This window comes from Xenopus laevis, chromosome 6S (genome assembly GCF_017654675.1).
Source record: "Xenopus laevis strain J_2021 chromosome 6S, Xenopus_laevis_v10.1, whole genome shotgun sequence".
NCBI lineage: Eukaryota > Metazoa > Chordata > Amphibia > Anura > Pipidae > Xenopus > Xenopus laevis.
In genome coordinates this window covers 5,192,408-5,208,656 of record NC_054382.1, presented here as the reverse complement: position 1 = coordinate 5,208,656, position 16,249 = coordinate 5,192,408, and the positions used below count along the sequence as shown (strand labels likewise).

Sequence of the window (16,249 nt, the reverse complement as noted above, 5' to 3'; positions counted from 1 at the left end):
TTTCGAGAAGTTCCACTATAAATATTTATCATATATATAGTAATAAACAATAAGCCCTACGTAATTTAACCCCAGCTTTTATTCAAGCTCTTGATATCTAATGAACAACTCGTGAATACTCAAGGCACTTTAGGGGCAGATTTATTAAGGGTCGAATAGTAAATTCAAATTTTTGAATTGTTTTTTTGGTGTCCAAAATTCACACATTGAAATTTTAATCCCCACATGATGAGATTTATCACACCTCGACCATTGAAACAGTTTTTATTTGGATATTTGCAATCTTAAACCTGTCCAGTTCATGTAGAAGTCAATGGCAGAAGTCCGTTGACCGATTGATTATGTTAATTGCCTTCCTGACGTTCAGAGTTTTTTTCAGGGGGAAAACTCGATTTGAGTTTTCGGGTTGGGACCATTTGATTCAATATTAAGGGGCCGATTCACTAAGCTCGAGTGAAGGATTCGAATGAAAAAAATTCGAATTTCGAAGTATTTTTGGGTACTTCGACCATCGAATTGGTTAAATTCGTTCGAATTCGAACGAAATCGAACGAATCGAACGAAAAATCGTTCGACTATTCGACCATTCGATAGTCGAAGTACTTTCCCTTTAAAAAAAACTTCGACCCCCTACTTCGGCAGATAAAACCTACCGAAGTCAATGTTAGCCTATGGGGAAGGTCCCCATAGGTTTGCTAACCTTTTTTTGATCGAAGGATTTTCCTTCGATCGTTGGATTAAAATCGTTCGAAACGTTCGATTCGAAGGATTTAATCGTTCGATCGAACGAAAAATCCTTCGATCGATCGATCGCAGGATTAGCGCTAAATCCTTCGACTTCGATATTCGAAGTCGAAGGATTTCAATTCGAGGGTCGAATTTCGAAGTATTTTTAACTTCGAAATTCGACCCTTAATGAATCTGCCCCTAAACGTTCTAATTTTTTCTTAAATAACCTCCCATTCAAGTTGAACGCATATTCGAATTTATTAGGGTAAAAAAATTCACATAAATTGGAAATGCGACCTTTGAAAAATCTGCCTATAAACATATAAATAATTGTATAATTTTATTCTGATCTTATTCAGGTTGACCCTCATGATCAAAATTCTGATTTTGTCAGAGGATAAGGAACTTAGGGGTAAATTTATCAAAGAGTGAAGTTCCGCCACTAGAGTGAAATTCCGCAGCTCACAATTCATTTCTATGGGATTTTGAAAGGCGTATTTATCAATGGGTGAAAGTGAAAGTTCACCCTTTGATAAATATGCCTATAAAAATCCCAAAGAAATGAATGGAGAGTGGTGGAATTTCACTCTAGTGGCGGAACTTCACTATTAACTTCACTCTTTGATAAATATACCCCTTAAAGTCATTCTAACCTTTTGTTTAACTTATTTATCCAGCTTGTATGATGCTGCACATTAGACATGTTACTTAGATGCCTAGTTGATGTACAACAAAAGTGGAGTAATCATTTTTTGGTTGAAAATTAATTGTCCAGTAATAAATAAATAAAAACATATTTTTTATATATTTTTTTTCTACAAAAGCTGCATTCAATTGTGCAATATTAACTTTTGTATTTGATTTTTAATATTTGATTTACTCCCACAATCATCTGTAAACATAATGGACAGCAGACTTCAGACATCTTTAAATCTCTTCACATTTTCTAATATTTAATCTCAAGAACTTTTAATACATTTATAATATCAGATAATACATTAAAAGCCAAGCCTAATTACAATTCATTGGATTCCATACACCCTCCAATAAATGATTGGCTTCCCATTATGATAAATATATTAGAAAGATTTTTTGGAATGTTTCTATTTATAGAGCCGTAATTTTTTTAAACAAAAAAATCATAATTTATGAGGCATTTACTGTATATATGCCCAATCATTTGGTCTACTCAACGCTACCAGTAATTTAGATAAAAGCTAAAAGATAAAAAAATACAAAGGATTGGTGGGTGCAAACCTAAAAATCATGGAAGTTCTACTTTCACCATTTGTGTCCCAAATGACATTATCTAAAGAACAGTAGATTAGATGTATTAAAATATGAACTAAAAAGTAAAAAATTACAATTAAAAAAAAATCTTACTGTTCTGCCTGCTTCATTATTGTGCCTGTTCATCGCTGATCGGGCATCTGGCCTGTTCTCTCGTGCATCTGCAAATTCTCGAGACACCATGCTTCCAAAATCCATATCTTCACTGCAGCCTCCCCACTTCCAGCCTTCCCCAGGAGGTCCTTTGTGATGGGTATCACAGCCACAGATGGTAGCAGATCCCTCAGCGCAAGACCTGGTTACGGCAAATGCAACTCCAGCTGAGGCTATGGCATGAACAAAGGCTGACTCTCTTGTGGCTGCGAATGAAGAAATGAAATAAATTAGACTTTGCAGTGAGCGATAGCATTGCATTTCAAGGTGTTCAGTATATTCAATACCAAGGCATATTATAATACTGTTACATAAAATCCATAAAATAGAAGATTCCTGTATTCACTATTATTTTTGCTTTCATTTTTATTTTTTTATTCTAAAAGAATTAAAAACAAAATTAACATTTTTGGTTTTTGAAACCGGATATTATTTTAAATTGCTGATTTTAATATGTTTATCTAAATATATATTTCATTCAGTAAATACATAAACATTTTTTAAAGATAGCATAAAAAGTACATTTAACATAATGTTTGTTCATAATTAATAAATATAGAATATATGGCCAGTCAAGCTAATGCAATAGTAATTAGGCATAATGCATATATTTAATAAAAAAAAAATTTCTTCTTGTCATCTTCTGTTTGATTTTAATTCTTGGAAAGACAATTCAGGAATACTTAGGGGGCCGATTCACTAAATTCGAGTGAAGGATTCGAAGTAAAAAAACTTCGAATTTCGAAGTATTTTTTGGGCTACTTCAACCATCGAATGGGCTTCTTCGACCTTCGACTACGACTACGACTTTGAATCAAAGGATTCGAAGTAAAAATCGTTCGACTATTCGACCATTCAATAGTCGAAGTACTGTCTCTTTAAAAAAAACTTCGACCCCCTAGTTCGGCAGATAAAAGCTACCGAAGTCAATGTTAGCCTATGGGGAAGGTCCCCATAGGATTGCCTAAGTTTTTTTGATCGAAGGATATTCCTTCGATCGTTGGATTTAAATCCTGCGAATCTTCGATTCGAAGGATTTAATCGTTCAATCGAAGGAATAATCCTTCGATCGTACGATCGCAGAATTTGCACTAAATCCTTCGACTTCGATATTCGAAGTCGAAGGATTTCAATTGCTAGTCGAATATCGAGGGTTAATTAACCCTCGATATTCGACCCTTGATGAATCAGCCCCTAAAAATAGATGCATTAGATGTGTTTCCAGGGTGCTAAAATAACTCACCTTAAAGTATTTTTTAAATATTATGCTGACAGGTAAACAATAGAGGGGGGTTATTTATCAACATTCAAATTTGAGCTTTTACCACAGTTTGAGTTTTTTTTGCAGCATAAATTGTAAATTCAATTTTCTGAAACTCAAATTTTCAAGAAAGTCAAATTTTTTAAAATATTATGCTGACAGGTGAACGGTAGAAGGGATTTTAACCACAATTCAAGTTTTTTTGCAGCATAAATCCTTAATTCAAGTTTCTGAAACGCAAATATTCAAGATTCATTAAGCACAGAAAAAGCTGGCGAGTTCGTGTAGAAGTCAATGGGAGTTGTAGTCAATTTCAAACTATCTTTTAATTTGAGATTTTGAGATTAATGAGAAATTTGCCAAAGTTTTTAAAATGATGAGCAGAATGTGATTCCACTTCATTAAATTTTTCCCCCAAGTTTTTATGCAATTAAGTTGAAATTTTAGTTTTTTAATAAATAGACACACATTTCCGATTTTCCCAGTTTTTTGAGATCAGAAAAAAAAATTGAAAACTCGATTTTCAATAAATCTGCCTCCAGGTAATGTTAAGGTGGCAATACATGGGCCGATAAAAGCTGCCGACAGACCGAGTCGGCAGCTTATTGGCCCATGTATGGGGCCCCCCGACGGGCTTCCCCGATCGAGATCTGGCTGAAAGTCGGCCAGATCTCGATCGGATGGGACTAAAAATCCCGTCGGATCGCGGCCACATCTGTTCGTTGATGCGGTCCCGCGATCCGACCGTCCGCTCCCATTCGTTATCATCTGATCGTTGGGCCCTAGGGCCCACGATTGGATCAGCCCGATATTGCCCACCTCAAGGTGGGCATATCGGAGAGAGATCCACTCCTTTGGCGACATCGCCAAACGAGTGGATCTCTCCGTGTATGGGCACCTTTACTCGATCATTCAATCAATTGGAAGTCTATTTGTTGGAAGCTCAGACCGTTCAAATGATTATCACATCACCTCATCTGATCTCCCAGAATACAAACCAAACAGGTAACAGTTGGCGACTAATGCATTCGCATAAGTTGGCAAATCTAATTCTGGCAGCAAATATTTACCAAATGAAATGAGAGAAACTAAAACACATCAGAACATGATCCAGAGAAGAAATCTAGAAGATATTCCTTTCACTATTGGTTTAGATGAAACACATCCTTTCCCTGTGAATTCTGTGAGTTCTTCCGGCAGGATAGGGTTGAGTAGATATGTCGGATAAAGTCAAAGAGAATAAATATCTACATCGGGATTACGTGTTTCGATTGCGTTCCATGAATGACATGGGATGGGGAGGTAATAAGCTTTATTGTAAAGGTTTTTAAAGGGATACTGTCATGGGAAAAAAATTTTTTTTTCAAAATGAATCAGTTAATAGTGCTGCTCCAGCAGAATTCTGCACTGAAATCCATTTCTCAAAAGAGCAAACAGATTTTTTTATATTCAATTTTGAAATCTGACATGGGGCTAGACATTTTGTCAATTTCCCAGCTGCCCCATGTCATGTGACTTGTGCTCTGATAAACTTCAATCACTCTTTACTGCTGTACTGCAAGTTGGAGTGATTATCACCCCCTCCCTTTTCCCCCCAGCAGCCAAACAAAAGAACAATGGGAAGGTAACCAGATAACAGCTCCCTAACACAAGATAACAGCTGCCTGGTAGATCTAAGAACAACACTCAATCATAAAAACCCATGTCCCACTGAGACTCCTTCAGTTACATTGAGAAGGAGAAACAGCAGCCTGCCAAAAAGCATTACTCTCCTGAAGTGCAGGCACAAGTCACATGACATGGGGCAGCTGGGAAATTGACAAAATGTCTAGCCCCGTGTCAGATTTCAAAATTGAATATAAAAAAATCTGTTTGCTCTTTTGAGAAATGGATTTCAGTGCAGAACTCTGCTGGAGCAGCACTATTAACTGATTCATTTTGAAAAAAATTTTTTTTCCCATGACAGTATCCCTTTAAGGACAACTAAGATCTCATATATGTATTTTAATATATTTTATAGATATAATTCAAGAAGAAATGAGGAACGTATCGTGCAGATCATGAGTAAGGAGTGACTCAGTACAATCCATAAGTGATACCCAGACTTCCCTTACTTTAAAAATGCAGTCCAAGGCTTCCTGTAAATTTTATAGAGATAAAAGTACCCCCTTTTGTAAAGAATTTTACGCTGTTACTGATCAACTTTGGAGTGTTATCCTATTTTTGAACAATTTTGGATCCTCCTGGATTGTCTGTACTATCATAAAATGTTTGTAAATTCTATCCATCTCTCTCTGTGAATATCTATATATCTACCTATTTTGGATGACAGTGTTCCTTCAACGATAAATCGAAGTTTAGTTTTCTAGTTGCGGGTGTCAATCACTTGAAAAATTCTCGAGATGGCACTTTTATGTTGAGTAAGCCATTGATAAACTCTAGTGATGGGCGAATTTGCGCCGTTACGCTTCGCCGAAAAATTCGTGAATTTCGCGGGAAAAAATCGCGCCGGCGTCTCGTTTTTGCCGCAAATTCTCGCTGGTGGCGAATCGAATTTGCGCCTGGCGAATAAATTCGCCCATCACTAATAAACTCCACCAAATTGAAGTTAGAATATAGAGATGACATTGCGGTCACTTTAAGAAGCCTTCGTTACTGTTACGCTATTTATACGCACAAATAGATCATTTCATTTGAACAAACAAGTCAATGAGTGCAGACCGAAAAACAAAAGTGAAGAATACTGTAGTTCATGTAATATTTTAAGCTTACTAAAATTACTTTTTTTTCTGCAAAGATTGTTTCTATACATACTAGGGCTTTTATACAACACCGTGTAACTCTACCAAGTGTTTAGGAAGTTATTGGCAGTAGAGAAACAACAAAAAAAATCCTTGTTTTGTTAAAAACCTACAGTAGGTTAAATCATAATTTTATTATAATCCCCAAACCGCAATTAAACAAAGAATACAATGTACTTTCGCTTTATGTTCTATCAATTAACACCCAAATCTACAGTGCAGACAGATCATTTGGGATATGCTGAAAGGAAATGTCATTGAGGCTGTGCCACTTCCCCTATACACATGTCTCAGTGATTAATTCATTGGCGTCTTCTGGAGCCAAAATAGATCAGAGCGATTAGCAAGATAACTATACTCGGAGTTTTCCATTCTGACACATAAGGGCAAATTTACTTAAGGTCGAAAATGGAAGGTTAATTAACACTCGATATTCGACTGTCGAAGTTAAATCCTTCGACTATTGAAGTCGAAGGATTTAGCGCTATTCGTTCGATCGAATCGTTCGTTTCGAAGGATTTTAATCCATCGATCGAACGATTTTTCTTCGATGATAAAAAATTGCCAGGAAGCCTATGGGGACCTTAAACATAGGCTAACATTGACTTTGGTAGCTTTTAGGTGGCGAACTAGGGGGTCGAAGTTTTTTCTTAAAGAGACAGTACTTCGACTATCGAATGGTCGAATAGTCAAACGATTTTTAGTTCGATTCGAAGTCGAAGGTCGAAGTAGCCCATTCGATGGTCGAAGTAGCCAAAAAAAACATTCAAAGTTTTTTTCCTCTATTCCTTCATTTGAGCTAAGTAAATGGGCCCCATATAGTCAAACCTACTGCCTTTAGGAGTTGGATTAAATATGTCACAGCAATGCCTTGAGAAAACAAAGAAAAATCCTGGTTTCTAGCTACATAAATCCCTGCAAAATGAAGACAAAGAATATATCTCATTGGTTTATTTTGAACTATTCCATTGTGTCTAGAATGTTCTAATGAACGAATCAGTAACACTCAGGTCTAGCCCTCTGAACACTGACTATGTCCAGTTGCCTTGCAGCCCATCCTTCTTTAGGAGGTTAGAAACACCCAACAAAACACCCACTGAAATTACCATATATACTCGAGTATAAGCCGTCCCGAGTATAAGCCGAGGTACCTAATTTTACCTCCAAAAACTGGGAAAGCTTATTGACTCGAGTATAAGCCGAGGGTGAGAAATGAAGCAGCTTCTGGTAAGTTTCAATCAAAAAATTGAGGATTTCTGCTGCCAATGGAGGTGCCGGCGTCTCATTTTTGGATGCGGCGACCATTCTTGGAAGCCGGCGAATATTCTTGGAGACTATTCTTGGACGCTGGCGACTATTCTTGGACGCCGGCGACTATTCTTGGGCGCCAGCGACCGTTTATACGTTTGACCCGAGTATAAGCCGAGGTAGAGTTTTTCAGCATATTTTGGGGGCTGAAAAACTCGGCTTATACTCGAATATATACGGTATACAAAATCTTGCATTCAGTTGTAATATTTCTCATATCAATATGTTTAATAGTTTATTACAACTGTTGACTTATTTCCAGGTAATGGTGGAAGACTTTAATGACCAGGCAGCTCCCCATTACTCTTTGGCATGATTAACTTATAATTGTCTCATTTCTCTAAGGCAACTTTTTGAACCTGTGAGCAACAGAGGAGTTGGGGAGCAACACTAGCATGAAAAATGTTCTTGGAGTGCCAAATAAATGCTGCGATTGTACCATTTGGTAGCCCTTGTGTGGACTGTCACCCTACAGGAGGCTACGTTTGACAGTACATGTGGTTTATCTGCAACCGAAACTTGCCTCCAAGCCAGTAATTCAAAAACAAGCTCCTGCTTTGAGGCCACTGGGAGCAACATCCAAGGGGTTGGTGACATGTTGCTCAGGAGCAACTGGTTGGGGATCACTGCTCTAAGGGAAGTTTACACGGGTCCCATTTGTATGTGTTAGGTATTATTATTATTTTTTTTGTTTTTTTATTTAATAGAAATTTTTCATAGATAAGGTAATTAAGAAATACAAAAAAATAAAAATAGATAAAAAGTAGATTAAGAGCAAATAGGACAATTTCAGCAATGTACCATACAAATTAAAGTGTACAATATACACACGTGTTAGGTTTTATTACATGACAGCGAGTATCATTCTTGGAAAAAAGGTAGTGGAGGAAATTGAGTGGTCAATTTTCTTGTAGATCCGGCTCAATCTATTGAAATAGAATTTAAAAAAGCTAAGGATTTGACTCTAATTATATGAAGGTTTATATAGAGTTATATCTTCCTCAACCTATTTTGTCTTTATAGGGTGCAAAGACATAAAGGAACACGAAAAGTACAACAAAATTCATGTTCAGAACAAAGAGTATATTGGTTCAAAGCCAGAAAATGAGGTGAAAAAAATCCCAATCATTAGCAATAAAGGAATTGTACATTCAATTGCTTATGCATATACTAAAGATACTACATTTTTAAAATAGAATTTTAATGGAAAAGACATTTATTTTTGAAACTTTTTAACTTCTGTCAAAACGTAAAGGAAGTTGCAAGAAAGGAAACTTTTAGAAAATGCTTACTCTAATGACAACAACATTAGCAAGAGTAGAGGATCACAAAATATTACAAGTGATTTTTATTTTTTTTAAATAAATGATTTTTTTTTGGCCCCCCCCCCACCAAAAAAAGTAAACTGATCCTCTTCAGTAAAAAAAAGTCAACTACAGCTACAATTCAGTACACATTATAAAATGCTGTAAAAAAATGTACAATTCAACTTAAATGAGGAAAAATAAAGGGTTGTCTCAAGAAATCTGAAATAACTTTAGTTTCGGGTATTTTTGCTTTTTGGTAGCGACAAAGAACTTGAATGACAGGACAAGATGATATTTGATATTTGTTTTCTAAAGTTGGGTAAGGGATATTTTTAAAACCAACCAGTTTACTACATTTTTAAAATAGAATTTTAATGAAAAAATATTTATTTTTGGAAACTTTTTATCTTCTGTCAAAATGTAAGGGAACTTGCAAGAAAGTTACTTTTAGAAAATGCTTGGTCTCATGACGCAGACAACATTAGTAAGAGTTGAGGATCACAAAATATTGAAATTGATGTCTAATTTTTTTTTAAAGAAATATGTTTTTTTTCTAACCAACAAAAGTTACATGATCCTCTCTAGTAAAAAAAAGTCACATTACACCGTGCTGTAAATGCAAATCAACCTAAATGAGGAAAAATAAAGGGTTTTCTCAAGAATATTTTTGTGATTTACAGTTTCGGACTGAGGGTATTTTTGCTTTTTGGTAGGGGCAAAGAACTTGAATGACAGGACAGGATATTTGTTTTCTTTAAAGGGATACTGTCATGGGAAAAAAAAATGTTCAAAATGCATCAGTTAATAGTGCTGCTCCAGCAGAATTCTGCACTGAAATCCATTTCTCAAAAGAGTAAACAGATTTTTATATATTCAATTTTGAAATCTGACATGGGGCTAGACATTTTGTCAATTTCCCAGCTGCCCCTGGTCATGTGACTTGTGCCTGCACTTTAGGAGAGAAATGCTTTCTGGCAGGCTGCTGTTTTTCCTTCTCAATGTAACTGAAAGTGTCTCAGTGGGACATGGGTTTTTACTATTGAGTGTTAGATCTACCAGGCAGCTGTTATCTTGTGTTAGGGAGCTGCTATCTGGTTACCTTCCCATTGTTCTTTTATTTGGCTGCTGTGGGGGAAAAGGGAGGGGGGTGGTATCACTCCAACTTGCATTACAGCAGTAAAGAGTGATTGAAGTTTATCAGAGCACAAGTCACATGACTTGGGGCAGCTGGGAAATTGACAATATGTCTAGCCCCATGTCAGATTTGAAAATGTGATATAAAAAAATCTGTTTGCTCTTTTGAGAAATGGATTTCAGTGCAGAATTCTGCTGGAGCAGCACTATTAACTGATTCATTTTGAAAAAAACATTTTTTCCCATGTCCCTTTAATTTCTCCTAGAGTTGGGTAAGGAAGCTCTCACAGTTACTTGGACACCATGTGCCATTGGAAAGCAGTAGAAAACATAAACACAACGCCAACAATACATACGGCAAAATGGCTCCAACGTATTATCTCAACATGGAAAAGAACATCTGAAAAAAGTTGAGAAGTCGGTGATGTTTTTTTCTTCTCCTTTTGTTCAGAATGTAATCCTTCAATCAATGAAATATCTACTAGTGTCAAGTCAAAACTGCAATCTGGGATTGAAATAAAACTTTCCTAACAATAGGATTGTCCCAAACCCACCTGAGAATGGAATGTGAGATGGTATCTCAGTGGCCTGATCACATGTGACAGTCCAACCCCCCTTCACTCTGCCTGGTTGGTATGGCTAATGGTCCTTATTACCTGCTGGGTGGATGAATCCCTCTTTGTGCTGGCGCTGTCACGCTGCATTAAACCAACAATGGCCCAAGATATTTTATATGAATTTCACCCTCACCAGTGATTAGCAAGGACCAGCTAAGTCATAGCAACCTAGAACTATGCATTGGAAGGGCCGTGTTGTCGGCCAAAAGGGAAATCCCTATTCAAATGGTTTAATAAAACAATCTAAAGGGCGTGTGAATGGGGGAAAAGCATTTTCATTTCTCTCTCCAGCCTAATCTCATGGTCTCTGAGATATTGTGCTCTGAGTTTACCCCAGCAGGGTGAGAGCCGAAGGTCTCCCGTCAATTCTTTTACATCCTCTCGTTTTTTTCCTGCGAGTTAATGATATACTTGTGCGATTGCCTCCCGCAGCAAAGTGAAACACACATTTTATCAAAAGGATGGACCTTTGAACACATCCTCAATCGTTAGAGTCTACTCTAGATGTTACAGGTCATAACCTGTATTTGGGGACACCACCCACTCTTTTCAGGATCCTAGTCAAAGATGAGCCCCATTGAACTTAAAAACATGTCACCCTTATAGGTTTTAGTCTCTGGCAAAAGCTGCCGTTTTGGGTCTTCTGGTTGACTGGTTAAGTTATAGCTGACAATGAAACAATGTCTTTGTGCTGGGCGGTGAACCCTCTTCAGGCTCCGAGAGAGAGATCTTTAATCTCATTGGTTGCTTTGGTTTTCCTATTCTGTTGTTACCGGGCAGAGAAATGATAAGGTCGATGAGATCAAACAAAAAATAATCAGAATTGCTTATTGATCTCTTTCTACGACTTCTTTGCGGTTTCACTTTCAGAGGCAACTTGAGAGGAAACTACCAGCGGTGATTATTATGGGAGACAACATCATACTCTAGATAGAAATTAAAGAAAGGGGTTTGTTCATCCTGGCAGCGGGGGGATTGCAATAGACTGTCACATATGATTTTTACGATTTGTACCACCATGTGAGCAAGCAGGTCCACAAGCACTGGCCCATAAAGTCATGCTGTTTACTAGTTCAACTGACACAAAATATAAATAAATCTAATTAACATCGCTGCTGGTGCACTGGTTTGGCAAAGCCTTCTAGTTCCTCAAGAGTCTTCCAGCCTTCAACTGCGAACCTGTTTATCTGCTGTTACTTGCCTGACTCTACTGGGTCATATTCTATCACACAACCAGGTGAATATTGTATTGTAAGGTTTGTGGTGTAGCCATTAACTAGAGGGAAATATAAGGAGGTACAGAGTACAGCAGAATAGGTATCATTTAGTGTAGCAGAAGGGAAATGAATGGGACTAATACATTAACTAGATGAAGGGCCACAGGACAGGGAATGATTATACACTGTCACTTACTGGTAGGACGGCTCTCACACTGTTTTCTTTGGTTGGTCTATGGGCAAAGTTTGTTTGCATTATTTTTTCCCTTACAGGATTTTATAGATTTTCCATGACTTCTTAATTTAATTTCAAACAAGTTCAGGCATTAGAGACTCATTAGGCAACAATCTAAGCCTCCCTGCTAGTAATAAAACGAATGATACCAACAGCAGCAGAGATTGCTAGGATACTAATGTCATCACTCTTCTGCCTATCCATTCCTCTATCTACCAATCTATCTATCTATCTATCTATCTATCTATCTATCTATCTATCTATCTATCTATCTATCTATCTATCTATCTATCATCTATCTATCATCTATCTATCTATCTATCTATCTATCTATCTATCTATCTATCTATCTATCTATCTATCATCTATCTATCATCTATCTGTCTATCTGTCTATCTATCTATCTATCTATCTATCTATCTATCTATCTATCTATCTATCTATCTATCTATCTATCTATCTATCTATCCAACTATCCATCCATCCATCCATCCAGTATCTATCTATCTATCTATCTATCTATCTATCTATCTATCTATCTATCTATCTATCTATCTATCTATCTACTATCTATCCATCCATCCATCCATCCATCCATCCATCCAACTATCTATCTATCTAGATATCTATCATCTATCTATCTATCTATCTATCTATCTATCTATCTATCTATCTATCTATCCATCTATCCATCTATCTATCCATCCATCTATCTATGAATAAATAACAGATAAGATGGATCCTAATCAGACAGTACAGAAGACACTGCATATATTTCCTTTAGGACTAATGTAGTGGTGCTTTGTGTGTTTTTGCCAATACATTAGAGTCCATATCTCTCACATACAACAGGTCAGTCTGGGAGTTTTCCCTTTGTCCATAAAGTCTATTTGTATTGATGTTTAAATCAGCTTTCGTGTTAGAGGGGAATAAAGAAGGATTTCATACTTATAACTGAATGGTGGAAGGGAAAATAATGTAGCAGGATAAATGACATTGTCTACCCCTCAACTTCCTTTCAGCTCCCTGAGTGTGTGGGTGTCTTGTTTTATTCTGATACCCTCAGAGCTCATTGGAAATGAAGAATCCTGCTGAACAATGGGATGCTAATTAGCTCCCCCTACTGTTTGCTATTGTTCGGGGGACTAGCTCCCACGGTAGCACTTGGCTGTGTTCCTCGCACAGACGCACAACTTGCAGTGAATGTGTGATGAGAAGAGGGTGAGTTGCCCCGCGCTCCTCCGGCCACTGGATTTCATGCAGATTCTTTGGTTTGTGTTAAAAAGTTACAGTTCAGATAAATGAACCACAAACATAAAAGTATAATACAATTTGTGTTTTCTATATATTTATTGCATCACCTCCTGCCACAAATCCCTTCCAGAATAAAACACAGAATAGAGATCATGTATTCTCCAGGTAATAGGACTTCTTAATTGTTTCTATTGCACCACTTACATTCTATTCAATGTATTTGACTATACAAGCCAGTGGTGTAACTAGATGTTACTGGGCCCCACAGCAAATTATTTTTAGGGCCCCCAACATATCCAGATGTTTTACCAACAAATATTGAAATTGCTCTTTATTTGGGCCTCGTGGGGCCTCCTATACCTCCTGGGCCTCCCTGCGGCTGCAGGGTCTGCTCTCTTTGTAGTTACGCCCCTCATACAAGCTCAGTGACATTCAGCAACAAGACATTTTTCATTTGTTTTTGAATCCCAAAATGGCCAGTAAAATGTCACTTTCATATACATCAGAAAAGCTGATAAGTTGTTTTTCCCAATTAAATAGTATTTCTAAATATATAGATAAGTCTAGTGTTATATACTAGATATGTCTAAAGACTTGACTATTAGGGATGTAGCGAACCGCCGAGTATGTGTTCGCGAACGCCGTTCGCGAACACCGGCAAAAAATGCGAACAGTTCGCGAACTGTTCGCGAACTTCGAACATCCGAAAATCGTTCGATTCGTAGGATTTTTAATCGTTCGATTTTAGCGATCGAATGGTCGAATGGTCGAACGATTTTGACGCGAACGCCTATTGGCGGACGCGAACAGCCGATGTTCGCGCGAACAAGTTCGCCGCAGAACAGTTCGCTACATCCCTATTGACTATATTTAGTATTATGTACTCTGAGCATATACATCCTATGTACTCTTTGTAGGTGCACTCTAGTACCAGGCTATGTATAGTTGTATGTACTACTAGTAGGTCCATCCCAGTAACACATTATATATTTCATATTATGTAGTTTGCATATCTGTGACCTAATACCAAGTTGTGTATAGTTTTATGTATTCTGAGCTTATCCATCCTAGTACCAGGTTATGTATAATGTTATGCACTCTGAGTAGATCCATCCCAGTGCCAAGCTATGAATAGTATAATGTACTCAGGATAGTACCAGGTTATTTTAGTCTTATGTACTGTGAGTAGATGTTTCCTGGTGTAATGTACTTTCAGTAGATGTGTTCTAATGTCATGTACACATAGTAGATGTGTTCTTGTGCTGTGTACTCTGAGTACATGTGTTCTTCTGCTATGATCACTGAGTAGATATGTTCTAGTGCTGTGTACTCTGAGTAGATGTGTTCTTGTGTTATGTGCACTGAGTAGATGTGTTCTAGTGCTATACACTCTGGGTAGATATGTTCTTGTGCTATGTACTCTGTGTAGATTCTGTTCTTGTGCTATACACTCTGTGTAGATGTGTTCTAGTGCTGTGTACTCTGAATAGATATGTTCTTGTGCTATGTACTCTGCGTAGATGTGTTCTAGCGCTGTGTACTCTGAGTAGGTATGTTCTAGTACCATGTGTAAATGGGTTCCAGTACTAGTTTATGTATAGTATTATTTACTCTGAGCATATCTGTTCTAGTACAAAGTTATGAACTCTTTGTAGATGCACCCTAGTACCAGGCTGTGTATAGTGGTATGTATTCCTAGTAGATACATCCCAGTGCCAGTTTGTAACTGCTGTTGGGCTTTTTAATCAACTTCTTTCTAGAATCATCCACATAAGAATATTTTTAATACAGGTGGTAAAAGCAGGTGCAAGTCTGTCCTGGGTCTAGTAATCAATTACAACCAATTATCAACCCATTAAAGAATGTAATCGGTTGCTATGGGTTACTATTTCTGGAGCAAAGTGTTTTTATGTTACATAAATCCGCAGCTCCCATGTATCTGTCAGCACCCCATTTTGCAATAGTCTTTTTTTATTCATTGGGTAGATAATGTTTCACTGAATAATTTTGTCATCAAAAACTACTTTAATCGCCCACAAAATTCCTCCCCCATTCACCGCTTACAACATGTTTTATTAATAACAGCTTGTTCAAATAACCCCGTTAACCCTACAATTAACACAAAGAAAAATTGTGAGAGTTTAAAATAGTAGTAGCCTGAAGTCCCAGTAACCCATACCAACCAATGAGCAGTTAGATATTGCCCCATTATGGTTAGGAAAGCAAACATCACAATGGGTGCTTGGGTTACTAGACCAGGGCAAAACCCATGTTCCTAGCATCCAAAATATCCCCTATAGATATGGAATCTTTCAGGAGATGGGCTGGTGCCAAGGTTTGTGCTACCTTCTCTCATCAACATTGAGGTTTTGTTTACAAAAATAGTTTTTCTATCCCAGTGGTAGCATCCAATCAGATATGCCAAGCTGAATTTCAGGACTAGAAGAAAGTATGTGTGACTGAATAGGACAACATATAGGTTCCTACTAAACTAAAGGAAATATCTCAAGATAAGGACTTGATGTTCTTCAACCCAATGATACTCTTCACTCAAATCACAAAGTCATTGATTGATGCTGCCTGAGCACACCCTAGATTAATTAATTCAACCATCTAATTCCGAGTTTCTCATTGGCTTTGTCTTACAAGTTACAGCCACGTAATAAATGATTGGCAAAGAGTGCAAGCTCTGTTTCACAGTGGACCCTAGTTGGAGATGTCATTTTGGGCATCGTTCTCTTTCCAAGAATGCACCAACTATCTTCCTTCTCACCCAATCACAGAGGCAGTGGAATAACTACAGAGGAAGCAGACCTTGCGGCTGTAGGGGGCCAAGGAGGTGTAGGGGGCCCATGAGGCCCTTCGTAAGGGGCAATATCAATTTATATTGGTAAAAGAAGACAACCTCTGGATATTGTGGGGGCCCAGTAACATCTAGTTACA

General features: G+C 37.4%; 1 protein-coding gene across 1 annotated transcript in view; it reads right to left on the bottom strand.

The window, feature by feature from the left end:
* wnt3a.S (Wnt family member 3A S homeolog) overlaps window positions 1-16,249 on the bottom strand; it is a 58,635-nt gene that overhangs the window by 939 nt on the left and 41,447 nt on the right. The window contains 1 exon segment of the mRNA NM_001085874.1: window positions 2,113-2,378. Within this exon segment, the coding sequence (NP_001079343.1) occupies window positions 2,113-2,378 (266 nt within the window).